This window comes from Leptodactylus fuscus, chromosome 2 (genome assembly GCF_031893055.1).
Source record: "Leptodactylus fuscus isolate aLepFus1 chromosome 2, aLepFus1.hap2, whole genome shotgun sequence".
Taxonomy (NCBI): domain Eukaryota; kingdom Metazoa; phylum Chordata; class Amphibia; order Anura; family Leptodactylidae; genus Leptodactylus; species Leptodactylus fuscus.
In genome coordinates, this window is record NC_134266.1 from 115,441,636 (window position 1) to 115,469,126 (window position 27,491).

At 40.7% G+C, this 27,491-nt stretch overlaps 1 protein-coding gene across 1 annotated transcript in view; it reads left to right on the top strand.

The window, feature by feature from the left end:
- The first annotated feature begins 519 nt into the window (after nucleotides 1-519).
- FOXO6 (forkhead box O6) overlaps nucleotides 520-27,491 on the top strand; it is a 71,359-nt gene continuing 44,387 nt past the window's right edge. Inside the window, exon 1 of the mRNA XM_075264545.1 lies at nucleotides 520-2,370. Within this exon, the coding sequence (XP_075120646.1) occupies nucleotides 2,059-2,370 (312 nt within the window). The 5' untranslated portion in view covers nucleotides 520-2,058. The remainder of the gene's footprint in view (nucleotides 2,371-27,491) is intronic.

Here is a 27,491-nt window from a genome sequence, read left to right on the forward strand (position 1 = left end):
ATGTATCAGTAGTGATTTCTATATACACAGTATATACAATGTATCAGTAGTGATCTCTATATAGACAGTATATACAATGTATCAGTGGTGATTTCTATATAGACAGTATATACAATGTATCAGTAGTGATCTCTATATACACAGTATATACATTGTATCAGTAGGCATTTCTATATAGACAGTATATACAATGTATCAGTAGTGATTTCTATATACACAGCGTATACAATGTATCAGTAGTGATTTCTATGTAGACAGTATATTTTTTTATTCTGTTTCTGCATACTCTCCATGTATGCACAGGAGTGTCCCATATAATCTGTAATGGCTACAAAGTTTTTGCGTGAAATGTATATGTGCCTTTTTCTGTGCACCTATAGATGACACATTTCTCAGCCTTGTACAAATCCTAGCCAGTCTCTCATGTAAAATCAGCAAGAGGAGGAGGAGGAGGAGACAGGATAGGAGGAGCAAAGGCTGCATCTTATTTATTTATTTCTCTCTGTCTCGCTCCCTCTCTCTAAATGCTTAAGGTGAAGAGTGCAGAGCAAGCCGATCCCAACACATGGTTTAATCCTTCTCTGTCCCAGGAGGAGAAAGACCCGGAGAGCGAGGGAGCAAGAGAGAGACTCCCAAAGAGAGAGAAGAGAGGAACGTCTTCCTTTACCAGCACAGGCAAGCAGGTGTGAACCCCCCCTCCTCTCACACCCAGCCTGCTACTATTCCTCCTTTACCAGTGAGGGATTCCCTGCAGATCCCCCTGCATTTTCTCTGGACTCCTATCTCAAGAATTGGGGGGACGTATCCCATTAATTCCTCACTGGCTATTTCTACAATGACAATGTGTCTTTCAGCGCCTTTTTCCGAAACCGCAGCATGTCCCCACGTGTGGCTCCGGATTGTAGTAGGGGGGCACAAGTGAGCATTTGGAGAAGGGGACTGTGCATTACTAGCTGACTAGGGCAAGTAATACCCAATATCACAAAGGTATCATCTGGAACCACCCCGGAATCAAGAATTGTGGAGAGGAGGGGAGAGGAGAGGAGAAATGATATTTTTATTAAAGGGTGAATTGTAAATTAAAAAGGGGAGACTTTGTGCTCCCCTCTCTTCCCAGCCTCCACCCATCAAATTTTGGGGTTGGAGGAATTGTTCGCTTTGAATTTTAATAGGATTTTCTTTTTTTCCCTTCATCTATAGAACATCTGTTGCTGCAAAAGACACCTCTTTGGACAGATTTCAAACACACCTCCCTTCCTTTTAAATGCACAGAAATCTCGTTATAGATCATATCTGGAATTTACATTTTTGGCAAAATCACTGCTGTATTTAACCCCAAATCTCCACACTAGGGAATGAATTGCTCCTGGTATCTCTAGAAGAAATCACATCATTAATGCACAATAGAGCATAATGTTGTAACCTGCTGACAGCTAAAATATGTATTTTTCTCAAGTTCACCTTAATTTGTGTGCAGCTGTTTATCAGAGGATTACTATTAGCCTCTTGCTACCTGCTTATGTAGTCTGCCATCCTATTGAAATTAGTTTTCTGTAATTATTACAATTGGCTAAGCATTTGGCAGACAATATAGGTTCTGACTTTCAAGTTCTTATTGATATGTCAGCCCTTTTTGCAAACACTTGACTGAATTTCTGTGCAGCTATTCTTTGTCAGATCATTCTCGAGACTTAAATACTACAATATCATTTTTATTGCAGATTATAAGCCTGTTGTTCCGTCTCATTAGAATTTTTGCCAATAATCGGAAACGAGAGAACGGCCCCTTTTATATGAGCACTGCTTTTGATTTTTGCCAGATTCAGACCGATTTTCAAATCTACATGCAAATTTATTTTTTAATAATTCAGTGGCTTGTCTGCAGGTGATCTTAGAGACCGTTTCCCATAGTCCTATAGTTCTCCCTAAACTTACATATTTTTTGCTTAATAATTAACACTCCTTTGTCCTCAAGACTTTTTGCTGGATGACGGTTTTCAAATGCGGATTTAAGGACTATTTTTGTTGAAGACAGAAGGATTTTTTTGAGAGCCAGTGATGGAGAAGTTGGAAGCGGAATCAGATGTGGAGCCTCAGGGTCGCCCTCGTTCTTGCACCTGGCCACCCCTTCCTGAATCCTCCTCGGATTTGCCCTTGCCTCCCCCTGGCCTGGACCCAGGGCATATGCGAAAAGCCAAGAGTTCACGCAGGAATGCCTGGGGTAACTTGTCTTATGCTGATCTTATCACCAAGGCCATAGAGAGCTCACCAGAGAGACGTCTAACCCTTTCTCAAATCTACGACTGGATGGTGCGATTTGTACCTTACTTCAAAGATAAGGGCGATAGCAACAGCTCTGCAGGTTGGAAGGTGAGAATTTTTGCATTGGGTTTATAATGGTGGTTGGCAGGGCTTGGAAATAGTAGTAACTATAGATGTCAAATAATAGTATGACCTGATATGAAGTTGGTGAGGTAAGTGGATAAAGAATGGGAATTTTTATATGGTAACATACATGTACCTGATGTTTGACTGAATTCCATGAGGTCTTTTTGAGTGGACAATGGGAAAAGAGTAACCAGTATTGGGCAAGAGTGTCAAAGAAGAGTATAGAGTTGAGTCATCCTTATTTGCAGTTACTATTGAACCTGTGAATACAATAAGTTATATATTTTGCTTCTGCAAAGCAATACATTTAGAAGCATTGTATGATAGCAATCAGCAATAAAGATATGATGGATGAGATCTTGTCAAAAATATACCTAAATATACCTAAATAACATAAAATAGTGCTTTTTATACGTTATGATTGGTCTTTATGATATGTTAATTTATTAATTCATAGATTGACATGTATGTATAAATACAGTATTTCAAGGTCAGCTTCTATTCCAGTAAGTGAGTAGCATTGAATCATATATAGGAAGCATAATCGAATCACATAATACCCCAAGGGGCAAGTGATTGCTCAATATTAGGACTATTTCATTTTTGGAAGTCATATGATGATGCTATATAACTTCAGAAAAAGCAATAAAGTGAAGTAGTGGCTGGCACATTGATAGAGAGTGGTGTCTTTGTATTCTACTATCTTTTCCCAGTATACTGTATGCAACTTAAGGTAAAAAGGATTGTTTCCGCTGAGTAGATCTTTTGGAATGTCATGTTTAACTGATATCTCAACAATACTGTCGCTTTTTTATTGAGTAGAAGGAAAGAGGATGTGCAATGAGTTTGGACTAAATGCACTGTGACATACCTTAGACAGCTTTGGCCGCTCAATACCTCCTTCAGTGTAGGGTGACATGGACACATGGGTAGAAAACTTTTTGCGTTACTGTTATGGTAGGAAACAAAGAAGGATTTTATTCTAGAATTTTAAGCAATAAAGAAGCTTCATCTATAGGAAATCTTTGTCTATCGTGTGAATGAATGTCGGCACATTGCTATACTTGTAGTGTCATCCCAAGCTGGTTGTGGTGTCCTGTCCATACCACCAGTTGAGATGAAGAGCAGTGGATGAATGTCCTCAGAGATTGTTTAGGATTAAAATTTCTTAATTTCAATGTTTTTTCAACAAGTATCAAGGAACAGTTAAGGGTAATGCAAGGAAGAGTTAAGGATAATGCTTATGACCAATTATTTATATATTTGCCATAGAAAAGCATTTGTAGAATAAACTTCTTTTACTTAAATTGTAGCTAAATCAGTTTCAACCAACTAGTAGTATCCAGCCGTTGAAGGTCTCAATGGGCTACCAAGGACGGTTTTCATAAAAAAGGGCCAAAGAATTGGTTAAGATCACAGCAATAGTGCATAAGGCATGGAATCCTCATGTTAGTTGATTTTTTCTGAAACAACAGCCTTTTTTGTCTGATAACTTATTTTTAATAGAATTAGCGGAGGATATGGCTTCTAAATGTAATTCATATTAGAATATGGAAACTAGTGTTTTGTAGTAGAGCATTTCATAGATTCTAGTATCTAAGGCGAAAGATTAGGATGGAGAAATCATTGGGCAGAAATTGAATAATATATTTATGGATCGAAAATGGATACTGCAAAAATTTGGGCTTAAAGGTGAATGACGTTTAGTTACTACAAGTACAGTTAGCTATTTGCACCTTATGGGAAGCCGGGACATAAATTCTTGTTAAAAGTTTTATAAAGTTTTTTTAAAAAAATCTAAGCCTCTGAAATCCACATTGTTTTTCTTTACTAAACGTATTATTGGAGACTGGAGAGTGTAAATGACCATTGACATTTTGTTGCTCTTTATGAGAATATATAGGATTATACTGAATTTGATAGGACCATGACTTCCCAGTACCAATGTTACCTGGGCAATCCATATGTGGGTATATTACAACATACTCATATATACCTTATATATACCTTTATAAACTATATTACAATCTGGTGATGACTTGTCAGACCATAGACAGTTAGCATCATCTTTACTTGTATATTTCTGTATTTCACACTTTGTAGGGCTCTTGACTTTTTCACAGATCTTAGCTGTGTCCCTGGTGTTTTATCAGCATCATGCTCAGCAGCCCCTTGTGTATGGCAGGTTCTTGGATTTACTGTACATGCTGGACTATTCCTGGATTTGGTATTTATATCACAAGTCCGCAGTTGTTTTACTTATTTCTATGGGGAGTTTTACGTTTATGATTATTAACCCATTTCATTGATTTCATTTATTTTATGTTTATTGATCAGAATTTTTGCCATATATGCCAGGGAAACTGAGGTACCACAAGTACATAGTAGGTAGCCAATATGCTATGCAATCATCAAATATGCATATATTGTAGTTTTCTTCCAGTTTTGAATGCCAAAGTCATATTTCCCTTTAAAAGTTGGAGGCCATACCTTTAAGCAATAGTATATAACACTTTACTGAAGTGACAACTATGGTTTGAAAATGACTCTATATTCACAAGGTAACCACCTATACTATGTCTTTTGTGTCACAGAAGAATACCTATTCATTTGTAGAGATTGTCTTTTCTCCGTAGGGTGACAGAGTGCACAAGAGTTTGTCACTCCTAAGTAGATCAGTCTTGTAAGGATTTAGTGTTGCTTAATATTCCTTAACCAGCTTATTAAAGGCAGATCCTAGGCAGAGAGAATTAGTGACAGTCATTCCATTAAATGACAGATGGATGTATAGAAATACTGATCATCCCAAAGAGCCTACATAATAGACATACCCTAATTATAAAGAGCAGTAGGTACTGAAGTAAATGTTCAGTAGACCAACCATACTATCAAAAGCCTTGCAGCGCTGGAGTCCTGGTGTTCAAATCCCACCAAGGGCAAAAAACCATCTGCAAGGAGTTTGTATGTTCTCCCTGTGTTTGCATGGATTTCCATCCCATATTCCAAAGATGTACTGATAGGTAAAAATGTACATTGTGAGCTCTATGTGGGGCTCACAATCTACATTTAAGAAAAAAAAAACTTTAAGAACTGACCATTCACTTGCCGCCATATACAATATATCCCAGGCCTTGGTAGATGCCAATGTCACATGATTATGGTATTCATTCAATCATCCAGTGATTTTTTTTAAAGTTATGGCTGATCTGTGTATATGAAAGTCTATATATATTCAGTATATATATATATATATATATATATATATATATATATACAGTCCTATGAAAAAGTTTGGGCACCCCTATTAATCTTAATCATTTTTAGTTCTAAATATTTTGGTGTTTGCAACAGCCATTTCAGTTTGATATATCTAATAACTGATGGACACAGTAATATTTCAGGATTGAAATGAGGTTTATTGTACTAACAGAAAATGTGCAATATGCATTAAACCAAAATTTGACCGGTGCAAAAGTATGGGCACCTCAACAGAAAAGTGACATTAATATTTAGTAGATCCTCCTTTTGCAAAGATAACAGCCTCTAGTCGCTTCCTGTAGCTTTTAATCAGTTCCTGGATCCTGGATAAAGGTATTTTGGACAAACAATTCAAGTTCAGTTAAGTTAGATGGTCGCCGAGCATGGACAGCCCGCTTCAAATCATCCCACAGATGTTCAATGATATTCAGGTCTGGGGACTGGGATGGCCATTCCAGAACATTGTAATTGTTCCTCTGCATGAATGCCTGAGGATTTGGAGCGGTGTTTTGGATCATTGTCTTGCTGAAATATCCATCCCCGGCGTAACTTCAACTTCGTCACTGATTCTTGAACATTATTCTCAAGAATCTGCTGATACTGAGTGGAATCCATGCGACTCTCAACTTTAACAAGATTCCCGATGCCGGCATTGGCCACACAGCCCCAAAGCATGATGGAACCTCCACCAAATTTTACAGTGGGTAGCATGTGTTTTTCTTGGAATGCTGTTTCTTTTTGGACGCCATGCATAATGCCTTTTTTTATAACCAAACAACTCAATTTTTGTTTCCAAAATGAAGCTGCCTTGTCCAAATGTGCTTTTTCATACCTCAGGCAACTCTATTTGTGGCGTACGTGCAGAAACGGCTTCTTTCTCATCACTCTCCCATACAGCTTCTATTTGTGCAAAGTGCGCTGTATAGTTGACCGATGCACAGTGACACCATCTGCAGCAAGATGATGCTGCAGCTCTTTGGAGGTGGTCTGTGGATTGTCCTTGACTGTTCTCACCATTCTTCTTCTCTGTCTTTCTGATATTTTTCTTGGCCTGCCACTTCTGGGCTTAACAAGAACTGTCCCTGTGGTCTTCCATTTCCTTACTATGTTCCTCACAGTGGAAACTGACAGGTTAAATCTCTGAGACAACTTTTTGTATCCTTCCCCTGAACAACTATGTTGAACAATCTTTGTTTTCAGATCATTTGAGAGTTGTTTTGAGTAGCCCATGATGCCACTCTTCAGAGGAGATTCAAATAGGAGATCAACTTGCAATTGGCCACCTTAAATACCTTTTCTTATGATTGGATACATCTGGCTATGAAGTTCAAAGCTCACTGAGGTTACAAAACCAATTTTGTGCTTCAGTAAGTCAGTAAAAAGTAGTTAGGGGAATTCAAATCAATAAAATGATAAGGGTGCCCATACTTTGCACCGGTCAAATTTTGGTTTAATGCATATTGCACATTTTCTGTTAGTACAATAAACCTCATTTCAATCCTGAAATATTACTGTGTCCATCAGTTATTAGATATATCAAACTGAAATGGCTGTTGCAAACACCAAAATATTTAGAACAAAAAATGATTAAGATTAATAGGGGTGCCCAAACTTTTTCATAGGACTGTATGTGTGTGTGTGTGTGTGTGTGTGTGTGTGTATGTATGTGTGGTGAGAGAGAGAGCGCATATGTCCTTCCCAGGGCTCTAGAAGAAAAGAACAATGACAATGCCTATGACACTGTGGGACATGTGACAGTTGCTTATTGGTTATCATCACCCAGCTCTCCCAGGTTTGGATTGCCTGTGAACATACAAGTCAGATGCAAGGAAGCCTTTAGAGTTAATTCACTTAGCCTTCTAGAGAATAGACTTCCGCCTCTTACATTATAGTTATTTAGGCTTTAATAGAACAATAAGGGCACTTTCTGGAATATGCCATAATAAATGCCATAGGTTTACGTGTGACAATATTTCACTCATTTTGAAAGAAAAGAGGGTAGTGGTTTCCAAAATCCACAGAAACATCTTGGGATCACGCAACAGGGAAAATATTATGCATTTTGGGGTAACTTCTAAGTTTGTTTTTTTTCTGTATCCACAGTTAAAGCTGCTTTCCAGGATAAGTCCATGGTTAAATAATATTTGACAGATAAGAGAAATTCTTTAAATCCACCAATGTGCTAATTTTTGTTATCAAGAATGAGTATTTTCCATGTGGAACTGTGTATTGCAGGATGATGTGCACATATGTCACACTATATAAAGAAAATGCTGGGCCCTATAATGGAAACCTGATGGACTCCAATATAATCAATGGGGTTTGTCAGTCGGTATCAGTCATGTCAGGGATCCAACACTTCAATTATTTTCTTAGTTGTGCTCCTATGATGAAATGATTTTTTTATGGCATTACATATAGAGCATTGAGGCATACTGATCATTTTGTAAATTATTTCTTTATGTCAACAATTGTTTTTTTTCATTCCATCACTTCATGTTGGAATCTGGTTAGATCTACTAAACCATTAGACCCCATGCCCCCACAAGTCTAAGTGTGCATCCGATGTGGTCCCAAATATGCAGCAGAATCCTCACGGAAGACACTCAGTGATATCCAAGTGTCATCAAAGTGCATTTTGTTATGCACTTACATCAATTGGGGCTTCCACTCCATTCTGTTCTGAAGACACAGAGCAGGATAAGATCTTCCCTATTTTCATTAGAAAGGAGTGGACCAATGGACACCCCTTGGATGGCACACTCAGATGTGTGCATGGAGTCTAAGAATGGTTGTAAATTCTGTTTTTGTTACTTTCCTTGTATAAGTTCAGGTAACGGAAGCTGATAATAGATAATCAGTGTGGGGTTCATGTTTTGGACCCTCAAAATTTCATACCAATAGCATAGGTTATAAGTATAGAAAAATGGTCCACTGTTTGGAGAACCCCTTTAATAGCATCTCACAAGTAGAAGTTCTATTTAAAAGGTCTCAGTATTAATATACACACTTCACAATTTTTAATGTGACTTTTCATGGATTTGCAGGTAAGAAGAGGCTCTCGCATTGTTCATTGTCACATTTTGTATTTGCTGTATCGTTCTGGGCTAAGCCTTTAGAGCTTCTCATGTAGGACAGAATACAACGTCATAGGGAGCCCAAATACTGCAGAAACCACTTTATATAGTATATATTGTCTGTCCTTTGATTAGAGGTTACAGGTAGATGACTATGTTACCTTCATGGTTCCAATATGTTATAGCTCAAAGGACATCATCATCTGAACAAAAATGTAGGTGATTATAATAAAGCATTTAAGAGGTTAGCTTATATCTTGCTTTATGGTGGACGTCCAACAACTGGGGCCCCTACTGATAATGGCTTGCCAATCCAAAAAGAAAACCCTTTTCTTGGAACTGGTAGAGGTCAAACCACTGGGATAGTTATAATTTGCTATGAACCTTTGTAAAAGTGTTTCTACACCCAATTCCCTTCTTCTCCCGGGACAACGTCTTTATTGTATCCACTAATAGAGTGTTTCCAATAATAACATTATTATAAGGAATGTATAATCTGTAACATGGTCCCAAACCAGGCTTTCACTTTAACCAGAAAAAGATAAAAACATATACAAATTGTTTAATCCAACTATGAAAAAAAAATTATCTTTATATATTTATTCTGCACATCAAACATTATCTACTAATAACTTGTCTAAGGCTCAGTTCACATCATTTTTGATGATTTTTGGGCGTTACCCAGGTGTAATACACTATACCTACACAATCACATACTATATATCTACCATTGATTTCCTCTCTGATTTCCTCGCTGTACAAATACAACCCATAATAAAGTAGTACAAACACCATTCTCATCCCATTCTAATATTTTTACCAGTACATTGAGTAGTATGGATTATTAAATGATACCACTACGAACTACAATTTGTCCAACAAAAATGAAGGCCTCATATAGTTTTGTGGATAGAAAAGTAAAAAAAGTTATGAATTTTGAAAGGAGGGAGTAAAAAACAAAACAGAAAAATGGCTGCAACAAGAGCTTGATTGTGGCCCTATGATACTACGGTACACCACTGTCCTCACTGTAAAAATAATCTATGTAGTTGTATGGAGTAAAGTACTGTACCTCATTGTGTAAATGTCCAATGCACATTACAGATGTTAGGTGAACTAGCCTTTCTCCATAGAAGTCAGTCTAGAGTTTTTGATTTAGCTTATTCTATTTATTACCATATGCTATAATCGTAAATCCGCTTTTAGCATTCAGTTCAGCTTGCTAAAGGAAAGAAAGGATGCGATTACATACAAAAGGTACCAGCTCATTTTTTGTGTACACAAATTGTTACATTTCAAGTCCATTGGTTTCTTATTATATTTACAATTGAAGTATTTTACTGGTTTCACAGATATCAAACTATAACATATCAAAATATGTTAAAATAATGGCCGGGGGTTAGGAAAATGGTGCTGTAATGGCCCCATACTAGACTACCGGAATTAAATAGTGCTGTACACACGTCCTTTTTCTTACAAGTCATTGCCTTATTGATTCAGCATTTTGTAGCTGCTGCAAAGTCTGCATATGTCTAATAACTAGTTATACATACATGTTATATATAACCTACAAAAGAGCAAATCTCAACCAAGATGCATTTTATTGTCATGAACCGATGAAAAGTAATATAAATTCCTGGCCACAAACTAGATATTGTGACATTGTCACTACAGAAGATGTCTTGAGATTTTATTATGGAAATTAGAATGTTATTTTCTCATTTTAAAGTCAATAGATATTGTCAAGTAAGCTTTGCATCCCTGAGACCACAAAGACCTGTGCCATTTACAGCTTACAGGAGCTGCCTCACCATGCTCTCCTGCTATACTACTATGGCTGGCTAATGCCTCCCCAGAGGTATCAGCAGGGGTTGGGGTGAACCCACAATGGTCAGCTGATTACAAGAGCAGGCTTCAGTGGAAGAAGTGGTTGTCTTGATGCGACTGTCTCTTTATTAAAATATACAATATATTGTATATTTGGGGAAAAAACTGTTCCAAACACTTTCTAATAGTTTGTAGAGTTGATTTACATAAAGTTGAGTGACTGCAAATACTGATTGAGTTATGTGCATTATATGGCCATACAGGTTGTGTAACCTAGAGGCACATGGAGCAAGCAATAGCAGCATCAGACCCACTTACATAGTGGGGCCCACCCAAGGCCATAATTTTCCACCAGTTAATTTCCCATTTTATTTCCATCTGGCTACATTGGCCACAGGAACAGTAATAGCAAGACAGTGGTGACCAGGACCAGCAGAGTGGCCATCCCAAGTGCAAGTACCAAATCACTTACAGGTTACTGGGGTAAAGAGAGAAAGCAGTGGAGGTGAATTTTAAAGAAGTGAGCCCGGGGATCTGGGGGAGTGATTGAGGAATAGGAGAATGAATCAGCATCAAGGTAGGGACAGGTGAGGAGGACAGGACACCCCATAGTACACTATGCATACATAGAGCATCTTAATACACAGTCCAGTCACATTAATGTGACCACCTGTCAAAATCCAGAATAACCACCTTTCGCAGAGCGGACCGCTGTGAGACGTACAGGAAGAGAGGGGATATTGTGGTGATGTTCACTGGGATATTGAGCCATGCCGACTCCAGTGCCATGTCCAGCTGCGCTAGGTTACGCGGTTGAGCATCCATGGCGCGAATAACCCGATCGAGGTGGTCCCACAGATTCTCAATTGGGTTCAAGTCTGGGGAATTAGCTGGCCAAGGGAGTACGGTAAACTCATCCTGGTGCTCCTCAAACCATGCACGTACACTGCGAGCTTTATGACATGTCACATTGTCCTGCTGGTAGATGCCATCATCCTAAGGAAAAACAATTCGCATGTAGGAGTGAACATGGTCCGCAAGGATAGATGCATGCTTGTGTTGATCCATCGTGTCTTCCACAATGATGAGTGTACCCAGATGGCTGATGACACGTGCCTTCTGCGATTGGTTATTTAACGTTGACGTCAAAAGTAGGTGGTGATCACATTAATATGATTGGACTGTGTCTATAGGAGTGTTGGAAACTTCCCAGCTGAGCAGTCACTTTGTATCTTTACTATTGGTTTGCCAGGCTGGGGGTGCACGATGTATTGCATATGATGATCTCAAAGATATTTCTGATGGCTTATGAATGCAGAGAGAACGTGTATAAGAAGGCTACAGTGTTTTCATTTACATATCAGAACTGAGTGAGCTGTCTTCTAGGGTTGATACACTTCAATTTAAACATTTTACTTTCCTACATTTTATGGTTTTCAAGCTGTGTTATCACATGCAAAAGAAATGAGGAAATAACATGAATATGAAAAAACCTATACAGTGAAAATAATAACAGATTCTTCATGCTATAGGCATCTAGAGCGCATGGGCGATATTATACATTGTGGGATCCCACAAGATTATGCACATGCTTCTGACATAATTAGCAAGAATTTGCGTTATATGCACATCTGTCCAAATGTATTATTGCTGGGTTTTTCTCCGCGTGACTCTGACTAATTGAATTCTTCCTGTTTTTGGTGACTGTAAACCTTTCCTATGAGAAGACAAATTGGCTTCTCTCCCATTCTCCTCGGCTTACTTCTCTTCTTTCTCTTGCTTTTTTTTTTTTTTTCAATTCTCCGTTCTCAGCCTTGTCTGTAAGGGTAGTAACTGGGTTTGGTTTTTGGCTCTGGATGTGTAGCCCAGATCCGGCTTCTCTGGTTTCACCTGTTCAGTGGGTGGGTCAGACACCTTTCTTTATGATTTGAGAATGTTGTGGGGCCCTTAAGACACCACTTACTGTAAACTTCTTAGGAAGTGAAAGCCAAATCTGTCTTCTAAAATGATTAGGCTCTATTATCCTACTGACAGTCAGAATGGAGAATCCTACTATTTTATGGAAGTCCTTCATGGTGGTGAGCTTTATTTAGTATAGCTAAACAGTTCTTCCATAGTACAAGCTTTGCCTAGCATTGTAGGTAATAAAGTCATTTATATCAATATACAAATTACAATACGTATGGAATATTTAGACCGTGATTTCTTTCTTAGAAAGTCACATCTTCTATAACCAGTTGTAGACATATATCAGCTGGCAATATAGTCATCCCCTAGACACAAGTGCATCATCTACCTTGGTCTTGGAATAATAGGAACAAGTGTCAGAAATGGTGACATCAAAATCAACATCCTTGATCATGTGCTGACAACTCTGACAGACTAGTACTGTTTCCAATATATATGTCTTTGAAGGCATTGGATTTGATAAACCCCTGACCTGTACATCCCAGGTGTGAGTCCTCTTGCAACAGGAGACAACCCTTATATATGTGGAGGAATCATCTAATCTCCCATTTGGGGTCCATTATGTCCCCGCTACTGCAGGCTGATTTAGGCACTCGGGAATTTACATCTATTTAGTAACTGGGTTTAATAATACGATTTTTTATATGTTTGTTCAGACATTTTGTCTAATATATAGTTTTTATTAATATTTATTAAAGGTTAAGTTTTAATTACTATCAGACTTGTCTTCACATTCACTAAAACCCAATAGTTCCTCTATATTCTTTGATAATTAATTTGGGTTAAATATTGACTGACCATCTCGTTGATTTCATTTCTGGGTCAATATATATTTGACTATCCTTATCCAAACAATATTCTTTCAAGTGCTGCTACCATTTGAGGGGACTTTGAGCCTTCTCAGGCACCATTGTTCAAGTGTGGCTACAACTTGCTCTTAGTGTTTGGTGCAATAAAGATACAGGAGACCTGTGACATTGCTTGCAGTTCACTTTACTTCTAATGAACTTCCAGTTACATAACATGGGGACATAGACACTTGAAAATGCAACATCTACTGTTTACAACATGAACGGGGTAGCATCTGCTCATCATTCTCTCCTATAGTCCTCTGTCCATTTCCAGCATGACACATTTAGGGCAACCCCAGATACAAGTCCTCTTTACTGGACACTAACTTGATCCATGCTTTCAGTCACTATTGGGGAATGCCAGGATTGTTTGAACCCTGGTTACCAGATTCCTCCTTGAGTAGCAGTGGAGATCTAATAGCATCAAAGGTTAATTTCTTGAGTCTCCTTGAAGCCAGTGGTATGCGAAAGCCTTTGTCAGGGTTCCTCTCTCTGTTTTGCATGGAGTCTTTGGGTTTTGAAGGCCTTCAACCAGTCACCCGTTTTTTATTACATTTCTCACCTGGGATCTTGGAACGTTATAACTTAGATAAGAGTAGGGATAGTCCATAACACTCTGTATGTGTCTATAAAGAATACTCGCCAACATTTGCTGGCAGTTGTTTTGGATGGACAACGTGTTGGGGTGGCCAGTCCCCGTCCTGCGAGACCGTGCCCACTTTTAGGAGGGGGGGACACGTCATGCCACCCTTTGTGACGTGAGCGTGAAAATGTGCTTGCCACCTTTTTTGAGTTGTGCCCATTATATATCATGGCCTTATCACACACAGCATAATCGAGAGCTGTCCAGGTTTGTGAGGTTTGCCAGCTGTTCCTGGGGTCTGGGAGGTCTCATGTACAACAGTGACATGATTGTAAAGCAATCCTTGTCCTCCAATTCTGCAGGAGTTTCTTGGAGATGATCCGTTAAGAAATACATTATCTATATTTGAACTATGAGACTACAGTCACAGGAGAAGTGAGGACAAATGTAGTAACAGAAGACAGGAATTTTACATAGAAGTAGTTAAGGGGATATCATCCCTCCATAGGGAGAGACCACCATTTAGGTGTGTGGAGACTTATTAAGCCATTTGCACTCCACTTGTGCAAAGGAACATGGGAAGAATATGCAAATCTGTCTTCCATGATGTAGTTAGGAAGACAGTGCCTCAGTCAGGCAACCCAATAGAAGGCGCTCTCTGAGGATATGCAAATCTGTCTTCCATGATGTAATTAGGAAGACAGTGCCTCAGTCATGCAGCCCAATAGAGGGTGCTCCCTTTAACATATAATCAAAGCAGGCACTCATCCCAGAGCAGCTACTCAGTTCCTGAGTTTCCACCCCGTTTGAATATCCAACATACGTTGCACTATTACAATACATGTTGGTAAAGGGTTAAATACGCAAAAGAGTTTAATAGTCATCTGTGGCATTCAGGGGTTGATATAATGTATAGAAAGTGTGCTTTGCTATTATTTAAACCATTGGTGGGGGTTCAAGAGTTAATATAATACACAGAAATCTTATACTGAAGTTACCAGAACCAGGTGTAGCCATGTATAGAAGACAGATTTGAAAATTGGTGACACGGGGATTAATATAATGTATAGTGGGGCCACACGGTGGCTCAGTGGTTAGCACTGCAGCCTTGCAGCGCTGGAGTCCTGGTGTTCAAATCCCACCAAGGACATAAAACCATCTGCAAGGAGTTTGTATGTTCTCCCTGTGTTTGCATGGATTTCCATCCCGTATTCCAAAGACATACTGATAGGGAAAAATGTACATTGTGAACTCTATGTGGGGCTCACAATCTACATAAAAAAAAAATAATAATATAATGTATAGGTAGACACAGTGTTTACAACACACTATAGTGCAGAAGATTTTTTGTTCTGGTCTGAATTTATGTAGATGTATTATCTACACCAGGGGTCCTCAAACTACGGCCCGCGGGCCACATACGGCTCACCGAAGACATTTTTCCGCCCCGCCGGCAGGGACGCGTCTTCACTCGGATCGCTCGCTAACAGGGAATCTGGTACAGAATGCCCCATTAGTGAGTGATGCACATACAACGGAAAGCTGTCAGTGTAGGCTGTGGCCCACGTGACCATGGCCTACACTGACTGCAGAGTGTGACCTCTGCCCCGACACAGGCGCGATGACGTAAGTCATCAGCTCCTGCTGTCAGAAGGAGGACGGCTGGCGGCTTTTCATGGTTAAGTATAATACTGTGGGGGGGAGGGGAGGGGAGATGTGTACTGAAGAGCATATAATACTGTGTGTGTGGAGGGGGGGCGCACTGAGGAGATATAATACAGTGTGGGGGGGATGTACTGAGTACCAAATAATACTGTGTGGAGGGGTAATGAGGAGCATATAACACAGTGTGTGGGGGGGCGTACTGTGGAGCATATAATACTGTGTCTGGGGCGTACTAAGGAGCATATAAGACAGTGTGGGGGTGTACTGAGGAGCATATAATACTGTGTGTGGTGGCGTACAATGGAGCATATAATCCTGTTGGGGGAGGATCTACTGTGCAGCATATAATCTTAATTTATTTTTTTTTAAACTATATTTCGACCCTCCAATGGTCTGAGGGACAGTGAAATGGCCACCTGTTTAAAAAGTTTGCGGACCCCTGATCTACACCATACCCTTTTATATTAACCACATCCATTATAAAGGCCAATCCCCATTTTCCCATCACCTGCTGCTAAGGTATCACCCTGTAAGGCCGGGGACCCACGGGACGTAAACGCTGCGATTTGCCCGCAGCTGAGAAGCTGCGGGAAAAATCGCGACGTTGTACAGTGCAGGCAAAGTGGATGGGATTCATGCGAATCCCATCCCCACTTTGCGAAAAAGATCGCAGCGCGGACACGCTGCAATTTGCAAAGCCGTGTCAATTATATCTACAGGAAATGCCAGAGGTTTTCCCATAGATATAATGTTAAGAGAAAGTCTGCAGAGGAAAACTCCGTGAACTTTCTCTTAAAAGCGCTGCGGAAAAAAACGCAATGCGGTTCTTCCTGCAGCGCTTTAGTGCTGCGGATATGGCACTAAAAAGGGTTTTCCAGGCTGATCATTGTCTCTGGATCATGGTCTTAAAGGGGTTTTGTCATGTACATATTTAACTTTGTAAAAAACAATTAATAGTAAACATTTTGGTAAATATAATAAAGTTTGCATAATTTTAATGTATGTAGTATCTCTGCTTGAATGGGAAGCATAGGAAGTTCTTATAATTCTCCCTTCTGCTCAACCCACTCCTGGCTTTGTTTAAGAAAAAACGCAACAAAAAAAGCTGTGTTTCCACAATGTGGGGCTTTAACCTCAGGTTAAGGCCCACTTTGAAAATCGCTGCAAAAAACGCTGCAGTGCTTTTTACACAAAGTCCATAGAGTTTTCCTCTTTTGTTCTTGAAAATCGCAGCATATCAATTATACCTGTGGAAACACTGGTGTTTTCTGTATAGGTACACGGTACAGTCATATTAATGTGACTACCGCCTACTTTTGACGTCAACGTTAAATAACCAACCGCAGAAGGCACATGTCATCAGCCATCTGGATACAGTCATCATTGTGGAAGACACGATGGATCAACGCAAGCATGCATCTATCTATGTTCACCCCTACATGCAAATAGTTTTTCCTCAGGATAATGGCATCTACCAGCAGGACAATGCGACGTGTCATAAAGCTCGCAGTGTATGTGCGTGGTTCAAGGAGCACCAGGATGAGTTTACTGTACTCCCTTGGCCAGCAAATTTCCTGGACTTGAACCCAATCGAAAATCTGTGGGCCCACCTCGATCGGGTTTTTTGCGCCATGGATTCTCAACCGTGTAACCTAGTACAGCTAACCACGGCACTGGAGTCGGCATGGCTCAACATCCCAGTGAACATGATCACAACATCCCCTCTCTTCCTGCACGTCTCACAGCGGTCTGCTCTGCCAAAGGTGGTTATTCTGGATTTTGACAGGTGGTCACATTAATGTCACTAGACTGTGTATAATAAGGACAGAAAGTCCGCAGAGTAAAAATGCAATAAATAATGCTGTGGAAAAAACCACAATGCGTTTCCTCTGGTTTTTTCCAGCAGCGCTTTTTTGCTGGGTTTCTCTATGTAGAGCCTTAGCTGAAGGAAGGATAGAATAACTTCTGCAGAGATTCCAATAAATGGACCATACTCTAAGAAGATCATATGATTATGTACAAGACTGTTCATAACGTGAACCATTTCCAGACTGGCAATTTCAAAGGAGTGGATATGGCTTTTTGGTTGTCTTTTCATTATTTGTTGTATCTGTATGCTAAAGTGCAGAGTTATTGAACAAAAAGAAAATTCAAAAGAGCAATTTATAATAAAATTAAAAACCGAAAAAAATAAATAAAAAAATAGAGCGCGGAAATGTAATTGGTCTGTTGGCTGTGAATGACATCCATGTAATGATCTGACAAACTTACCTTTCACATACACATTGCATTGAAGTATATTATTTTGACCTTCAAATGTGAATTGGTTGTAATGTCAGACTGTGATGGAATCTGTGGGCCGGGGAGTTAATTCTAGACGCTTATGTACATCTTTCAGTGTCTCAATGTTTGATTCTGTGTATATTGTTAGGTATTCTACAACTACCAGGTTGGGGACAAGTATATTTTTGCTACATTAGGTGTATTGTATGACATATTTGCTAAAAGTTATTCCTTCAACTTTTGGGTAGTTGTCTGCTCCTCACCCATACACACATAGTCAGTCAGTGGTGTAACTAGGAATGGCGGGGCACCGTGGTGAACTTTTTACATGGCCCCCCTCCCCTTCCCCCAAAGATCCCGAGTATAATGATACTGTCTGAAAAGACACCCGAAATATAATGATAGTGTTTGTGGGGTTTGCAGGCCTGTGGCCTCAATTACCGGTCTCGGCTTCTGCTCAGAACCTCCGCAAAAGAAGCAGCGCCGGTGGCCGTGAGTAGGAGCCAGGATCGTTAAGTAAATAGGGCCCGTTACTGGCTGGAGTAACTCCAGCAGGTAACAGTCTATTAAAAAAAAATCTGCAGCGGTAGTGACTGCCACAGGGCCCCCTAATGTCTCGGGCCCTGTGGCAGCCGCTACTGCTACTAACCTGGTAGTTATGCCCCTGCTCATAGTATACATGTTCCTATTTATTATTATTATTATTAATGTTAGAATATGTCAAGAGAAAATGTCCTACTGCTTAAAGGGATTCTACCACTAAAACACATTTTTTTCTAGTTAATACGTCGGAATAGCCTTTAAAAAGGCTATTCGTCTCCTTCCTGTGGAAGTGCTCTCCGCCGCGCCGTTCGTACCGGTATGCTAATTAGTTCTCTCGCAGCGATGGGGGCGTCCCCATCGCAAGAGCAGCGATGGGGGCGTCCCCATTGCAGCTCGAAAACCAACCGCAGCACCGCCTCTCTGGTCTTCGGTGTCCTCCCCTTGCTTCTTCAGCGTCTGTCGGACGCCTGCGCAGTACGCTCCTGTTCGGCGAAGATTGCCGAACGTACTGCACATGCGCGAAATTGCGGTCCCAGCCATAGTTCGGGCACCGCAATTTCACGCATGCGCAGTACGTTCGGCAATCTTCGCCAAACAGAGCGTACTGCGCAAGCGTCCGACAGACGCTGAAGAAGCAAGGGGAGGACACCGAAGACCAGAGAGGCGGCGCTGTGGTCGGTTTTCGAGCTGCAATGGGGACGCCCTCATCGCTGCTCCTGCGATGGGGACGCCCCCATCGCTGCGAGAGAACTAATTAGCATACCGGTACAAACCGGTATTTTGAACGAACGGCGCGGCGGAGAGCACTTCCACGGGTAGGAGACAAAAAGCCTTTTTAAAGGCTATTCCGACGTGTTAACTAGAAAAAAATGTGTTTTAGTGGTAGAATCCCTTTGAATTAAGTTTTTATGATATTTTTAAGGATTTTTGGTGATTTGTTTTAATCTTCCATTATATTTATGTCTAAAAGCAGTCTGTCACAAGGGTGAATCATATTAACCAAGCGACAAAGATAAATAGGTCAGTCTCACCTGAATGTAATGCCCTTTATCCCATGAAGATTCATGTCTCCTCTGCTTTATTGCATTTATTTCACAATATGCAAATGAGGAGTCTAGAGCACCAAGCGTGGATCCGCTCCAAACTGCTGCACTCCGCATTACTCTAATAAGGGCCCATTCACACGGAGTAAACGCGCGTGTGTTTTGTATAAATTCACGTGTAAAAAATACACATGTAAAAATAAGACTCCCATTGACTTCAATGATATTTTACATGTGTGAATTGACGTGTAATTTGATGTGTATTTTGACGTGTTTTTTTTACACGTGTAAAAAATGTCATTGAAGTCAATGGGAGTCTTATTTTTTACACGTGTATTTTTTACATGTATATTTTTTCAAAATACACGCGCTTACTCCGTGTGAACGGGCCCTAATACGTCTACATTCCCTCCTCCCTTCTTTTGAGTGACAGGGCCGGGTTATTCTGAAATCCCACCTGGCCCTGCATTCTTGCATTCACCCTATCATATTACAGCAATGTGGAGCATTGCAGTTTGGAGTGACAGAGCCACACCTCAGTGCATCAGACTCAGACTGCTCCTTGCATGTTGTGAAATAAATCAATATCTCGGCATCTGAGGCACGGATTTTAATGGGGAAGAAGGTGTATTCAGACATATCTGAACTATCTTGCTGTTGCTGGTTAATATGCTTTACTCTGGTGGATGACTCCCTTTAAACATAAATATAATAATAGCAAGTTACAACCACCAAAAATGCTTAAAACTATAATAAAAACTTAATTTACGTAGCTGGTGATTTTATTTTGTCACATTCTCTTTAATGGTAATGTGAGCTGAACTACTGTACTCAAGCATTACCACTACAAAGTGGTTGAAGCCTTCTGCTTGGGGTTCCTTCCACTGTATAGTAGTGGCACCGCACAGCAGCAGCTGATCAGTAGAGTTGCTGAGTGTTGAATCTCCACCCATCAAATATTGATAGTCCTCAATATAAAATACCCAATACTGATATTGGTCATTTACAGTAAGGTCCCATGCAATTTCATTGGTAATGGTGAAGTGTGATCTTATCACTCAAAATAAAAGATTTTACTGCCCTTAATTGCTGTAAGAGTGCACTTTAACACCCAGGGCCTCTGCTGATCAACTCTTTAAAGGGGCCATAGTGCTTTTGTGAGCACTGTGACCCCTTCACTATTTACAATCTGTTTAATAGTAACCATACAATGTAATTATAGCCTGTAATAATATCACACAGCTGCTATAAAAGAGATGGCATGTGATATGAATACAGAGAACACATACAGTGTAAACTGCTCCCCAGAGACCCCTACAGTATAATATGCTCCACAGTAGCCCCCCACAGAGTAAAATATGTTAAACAGTGGCCTCAACACAGTATAATATGGTCCTTAGTGGCCCCCACACTGTATAATATGCTACACAGTGGCTCCCACACAATATAATATGTTTCACAGTGGCCCCACACACAATATAAAATACTCCACAGTGTCTCACACACAGTATAATGTGCTCCACAGTGGCCCCTACACAGTACAATATGCTCCATGATGGCCCCCACAGACCCCAGAGTATAATATTCAAAGGCCCTGGGGAAGTTATGGAAAATAACAAGCACTTATACCCACCTTACCTCACCTGTCCTGGGCATCCTTGCTCCTTTAGATTCTCTGCAGCATCATCCTCGGTCCTCTTCTACCTGCGACTGTGGTCACTCACCTCAGAGGTCACTGCTCGGGCCTATGGTTGGACTTCAGTGGTCTTGTGGGGTGCACTGGTACACCCCCCATGACTGCTGAGACCCAATCACAGGTCTCATCAGTGACCCCTGGGGCACGTGACCTCAGTCACAGACCTGAAGAGAATGCTGTAACTGTCAGAAGCCCAGAAGAGGTGAGTATAAGTATTTGCTATTTTTAATTACCTCCCCTATGTAGGCTACTATTGTAAAGGAGCTTGACGACATGCTGGCCCCCGTTCAATAAACAGTTGTATAGTGGTCACATAACTACGATTGTTATGCTCCTGCATGGTGTTAACATTTGAATATGAATGGGGGAGGTGGTACACTCCTTTAAATACTAACTGGCTCCATCACTACAAAGAACTGATTTATTCTGAAACACTGTTCTGAAAAATCATTGTTTTAAAATAAAGCCTGACCTGGTGGGAAGTGTCCACTGGGCGGGTCCTCCATTGCCTCTCCTGGACCGGCTAGGCTTGATTAAAAGTTATTTTGCTATAGACAAGTAGGGAGAGAAAAGAGGAAAAGCTGGACAGGAACCATCCAGTGGACACTTATCACTGAGTCTTGCTCATCTTACAACATAGGGAAATCTAGTAAGTAAATGTACCAGATTTCTTGTGTAATTTGCATAAAAAATGACATACATGCCTTGCATACATTTCATTTTGGATGTTTGGATTATGTTTTGGGACACTTGTGCTTCATTTGACAAGGATGTGGGGCTTCTATTGAACGGGATGTGACATTACTATCCTATATGATTGCACAATTTTGGTACAAAGGAAGCTTAACAATAAATGGTTTAAGTTAAGCAAAAATGCACCAAATGTATCATCCAGCACGAGACTCTGTAATAAACATTCTCAGACTGTCTAGTGTAAGTTTACGCTGTCGAGATATTAGACTAAGCTTTTAATATGGGATCTATGGAAGCTGGGCCGCAGAAAACTGCTACTAGGGTCCATTTATTAGATGATCTTCTGTTGGTGGTTCCAGAAGGAGTTTGGAATCATTTTATGTACTTTGTTGTTGCACACAGCAAACTTGTTGTGTGGGCTTTAGTGGCCTATGTGGCTGAGCTGTCGCTGCCATATCCTTTTCACAAGAATGACACTTCCAGTTGACCAGGGTTATACAGAAATGTGACAGATTAACATGTTGGAAAGGTGGCATGCCTGACAGTGCCAAGTCCCTGAGCTCTTTAGTGCGAGCAGTTCTATCGCTGTTTGCTTGCTTGGCTTTGTCTGACTTTGTGCATACATTAGGAAAGGTCTATCAGTATACATAAACAACAATTTTGGTCTGAAAAATAAATATTAATCCAGATCAGTGTAGCCCACTGCCCATATGCCTTTGTTACTACATCAGACTGAACTCTTTCTGTAGGGTAATGACATATGAAATCCCCGACAAATTTCCTGTGGGACCGTGAGTCCCTAAGGAGGGAGGCAGCATGAATGCTTGTCTTCCCAAGGGCATAGATGCTGTAACATTGCATCATTAACAACGGAGGGGTGTGCTCACGGAAACAGGTCTCTCGGTAGTATCTCGGATTAACCCTGTACATCAAGGAGAAATTGTCACCTGCCCTCTGTAACTCTTTCAGTGCTGAAGAAAATTCTTGATTCATTTGCTTATTGGGTATGTTCTGGAATATTAGGATTTTTTTTTTTTCAGCCAGCAACAGTACAAGTAACTGATGATACTGAATACTTATCCTTTGAATAGGTCATCAATGTCAGATTGGTGCGGTCCAAAACCTGACACCCCTATAAACTGCTAAAAAGACTGCAGAGCACAGAAGATTGCTTTAGGTTCTCCATTACTCCGTTACCAAGCATAGCGCCATACATTATATAGTGGCTGTGTTTAGTATTGCGGCTCAGCCTCATTCACTTGAGCTAAAAACAGGCCAAGTGACTAATGACTGTGACATAACATGGCCGTGAAGGTGAAATTGTGCTCACTGGAGTGCTGCTGTCTCTTTGGTCAGTTGACCTGGGGAGCGCTACTTCCTCTTTACAGGCCTTATGATGTCATGTTCATTGGCCAGATTGATCATTGTGATCAGCTGAACTTCTCTTCTCTGTTAAGGGCTTGTGATTTCATGTTCATTGGCCACATTGATCGTTTTGATCAGCTGACGCTAGGTTCACACTAGCGTTCGGGTCTCCGTTCTCAGCTTTCCGTCTTCTGCATGCAGAAGACGAAAAGCTGTCAGAACGGGTCCGGCCGTGAGCGGCGGTGAGCGTTTTATGCTCTCTGCCGCAAAACCATTTTTTTAAAATCAGACACAGAGTACTGCATGTCCGACTCTGTGTCCGATTTTAAAAAAAATTGTTTCGTGGCGGAGAGCATAAAACGCTCACCGGCGCTCACGGCCGGACATCTTTCAAACCCATTCAAATGAATGGGTATGAAAGAGTCCTGCAGGTTTCCGTCTCCTGCCTCTGTTTTGCGCATGAAACTGAAACCTGCAGAACGGAGACCGGGCGCAGATGTGAATGAGCCCTGACCTGATCTTCTCTGGGCTTCACAGGGCTAGTGATGTCATGCTCATCAGTCACATGGCTTGGAACTCAGTCCCATTCAAGTGAATGTAGCTGAGCTGCAATGTGAAGCACATCTGTTGTGCATTGTGAAGTGCTGTGTATGTTAAATAGTGAAGCGGCTGCTGCTGAAACAATGTAACGTGCAGGTGCTGGGTGTCAGACCAACTCTCATATAATACTGATAATCGAGCCTAAGAATAGGTTTTCAATATTTTAACCCTTGTAATCCTAAACTTCAAACTTCTGAGCAGATTCACAAAAAATAGAAACGGTGCACAAGCACCATTTTATCAGTTGTATGAGCACCATTTTATGAAATGTAATGCATTGATACATGTTCCCAAGTGTACAATTTGCCTATTTCTTTAGCAGTATCGCTGCAAGTCTGTAAAAGGTAATTATTGTGAATTTAGTCTTGTGGGACCTTATGGTATTAAGTATTCTGTTTCTGGTTTCAGTTAAAACCTGGAAATACAATCAGTAACTGAAAAAGTGAGGGTGGGGGAAAATGTGAGATGATAAAGACAAGGGTCACACATATGCAGGTAAGCCGGCATCGCTGTAATTGGTCCCTGTGTGTGAATGCTGTAATGTACAGCGGAGTTGCAAGCTGCATATGCAACACATGGGTGTATTACATTCAGTAGAACTCCCCCTTGAATTTCTTTGTGTTGCTTCTACCTTAGCTCACCTTTATACATGGTACAATATAAAAATATCAGCACATTATATGCAAGAATTTCAGGACAAGACTATGCAGAACACGTGTGAATTCCAGAGATGCAAGTGCTTAGTTTTGCATGTTGTTTCGTCACTCTTTCTTGTATTATTTCTCTGCTGTTTATATGTTTTATGTTACTCTTTTCATTCTTTTTTGCTGCTTTCTCATTACAATTTACTATTGTTTCTCCCTCCATTTTGCTCTCTAGCCTCTGTCACATTTGCTCTGCTTTTCTTTCCCTCTTCGTGTTCTCTCTGTGTTTCCTTCTTGGTGTCCCTATATGACCCTGTACTTCCTCTATATATGCAGTAAAACTACAGGGATTTCATCCCCTCCACATGCCTTGCATCAGGAAGTCAGGTCTTATCCTCAGATGAACCCCATAAAACCCCACTCCCACTCACTCCCAAGAAATAGCGTAACTGGCTGCCTGCTAGATAAAGTATAGGAGACTTTGTATGGAGGAATTTATTGGACAGCAGAGCTGAGAATGTCTGTGCAGAGTCGTGCAGAGTAGTGGGAAAATCTAGCAGTATAATTTACAAACTCTTGAGTTTATCCTAAAATATACTGCATGGAAAATGTCACTGGAGTAGATATATGGAGGGATTAATTATAAGAAGCCATTATATCCTGTAATAGGATTCGGGAATATGCCAGCTATAGTCTTAGGAACCAGTTACAATTGAATAGTGAGAAGGAGTAAAAGGCTATGGCCATCTTCACAACCATTTGTCCATTGGTATATTACAGCTAATAGGAAACTAAAGCAACTTTGCAGAAAGTCTTAATTAAAAATTGTGTTTTTTTTCTACAGCTCCGGTGCAGTCTATACATCTCCATGGTAACAGCAAGCATATTCCGTATCGTATCATTCTGCAGTCTTGCAGTCTCATACTTTCTAGCTTCGGTTCCCTACAGTGTGCTGACATATATTGGGTGGTGAGCCAGAAATAAAGGCTAAATAGACGGGAATATGACTGCAGGATTGGGCTTCACTGAGTTTGTTGTCTGTTACTGTGGGGATGCATAGTCTGCATAGGAGCTGTAGCCCCAATCTATATGAAATTGTAACTAAGACCTATTGCTAAATTTGGTAAGATTCCCAACCACCATAGCAAGCTCTCAACTGCTGCAATCTCGTGACGGGAGAGCCGTTCTGACACCGGAAGCAGCCCCCTCCAGTAAAATAACATCTGAGATGGCGTATTCACAATTAAAGCATCTGAAAGGTTAAATGCCTGTGGCCAGAGTTGCCTCCGATCACAGACACTGCCAACAGATGTATGATGTGTAAAACAGCAGGCATACACTTGCTATGTTGCTGGGTTAACTCCAGAGCTAGTGTCATGTTTAAAGACCCGAAATTCATGTGCGGCAGATGTTGGGAAGGGTTAAAGAAGCACTTCAGTAAATAGTTTTTAGGACATTTAATGCTATCTCACGCATAATATTCTAGCTGTTTGTTTCATACCAGTTCTGCTGGACCTATACTTTTGGGTACCTGGATCTTATAATCACCAATCTGACAATAAGACGCCATGCATCCAACCAAGTGTGCATCCTATGCAGGGTAAAGATTGCAGCAGAATGCAGACTGATGACATTGACATGTAATTGTCAACTGAGTACATTCCATGATACATTTACGCCTATTGGGGCTACCGGTCTGGTCCAATGACATAGAGCAGGATAAAGCAGGTGCTATTGGAATTGAACGGATCAGAAGCCCCCATAGACATGAAAGCATAACGTAGTCCACTCAGATGTCACTCCGAGTGCATTCTGCTGCAAACTCAGCCCTACATCGGATGCCCACTCGGTCATGTGCATGGGGTCTAAGTCCAGCGCTGGCTGTCGTGTAGGTTTAGGGATTTGTATGATTTGTACAGGGGCTTGGATGCAGAGAGCAACACAAGGTAGCAGGGGCACTGTAAGTATTAGAAGAAGGAAAGAAAGTAGTTAAAGCTCTGTAGAGGGAGACCCTATGTGGTAGGGATTTTGTGTGACAGCATTGAGTAAGTGTTAGGGGGTTCGTGGAGAACAATATGGCAATAACATTGAATGTACTTTAGTTGCTGCCTATGGGACATACAGCCAGGCAGCAGCTACACAAGCTTTCTGACCTCTTCTGCTCCTCCCTACTGAGAAGAAACCGTTCAGGCTCACTTGCAGTGTAACTTCATCACTTGATGCTTATGTGAAATTCTGCAGCTTGCTCCTTGGCAAACTTACTGTAGATTTCTGGGGCTGTATCTTCATGTCCTGTGTTGTTTGTGTTCGGGCACCCCTTAAGGCTTGTGATTAACTGCAGCAGTCCCCTCGCACAAATAAGACAACACTAGTGATGTTGGTCAGGGGTCCTGTATACAGAACAGAGCTCCCGCTGCTGGAAATGGAGGCTCGGGGAGTGAGGGCTGATTGATATACTTGTTGGCCTAACAGAAGTTTTAAATACTATAAAAAGGCTCGGAACACCCCTCATGGCAGTACTGGTTGTACTCATGATGCTTGGCCTTAGAATATTGGAAACTGGCACTGATGAATCAGTATAGGCATTTTATGCTGAACTATATCTCTCACTCACTTTTTTCAGAATAGAGTTAGAAAACTTACTATTTTCTGCAGCAGCATTTCTGTGACTCTCCTGCTTATTTATTCAGCTCCTCTCTTCCTTATAAACTTTTATAGGCAGCATCTGTTCATGGGCATATCTATAGGGGTCACAGAGCCCCACAAGTTACTCTCAACACACTTTATCTCCTTACTGGTTTTCTTTGATAGCTGAAAGTCTGTACATGTTAAATTTTTTTATCCCTTCCATTTGGTGCCCTGGAGTGAGACACATGAAGATTTATGATACACAGACTTGCACGGTCACAAAGAAGAAAATCAACTACAGTATGTCAGAGCAAAAATAGCAGTTGGTCAGCAACATATAGTAAGTGAATCTGTAGATATGGCTACGTGGAGTTTACTG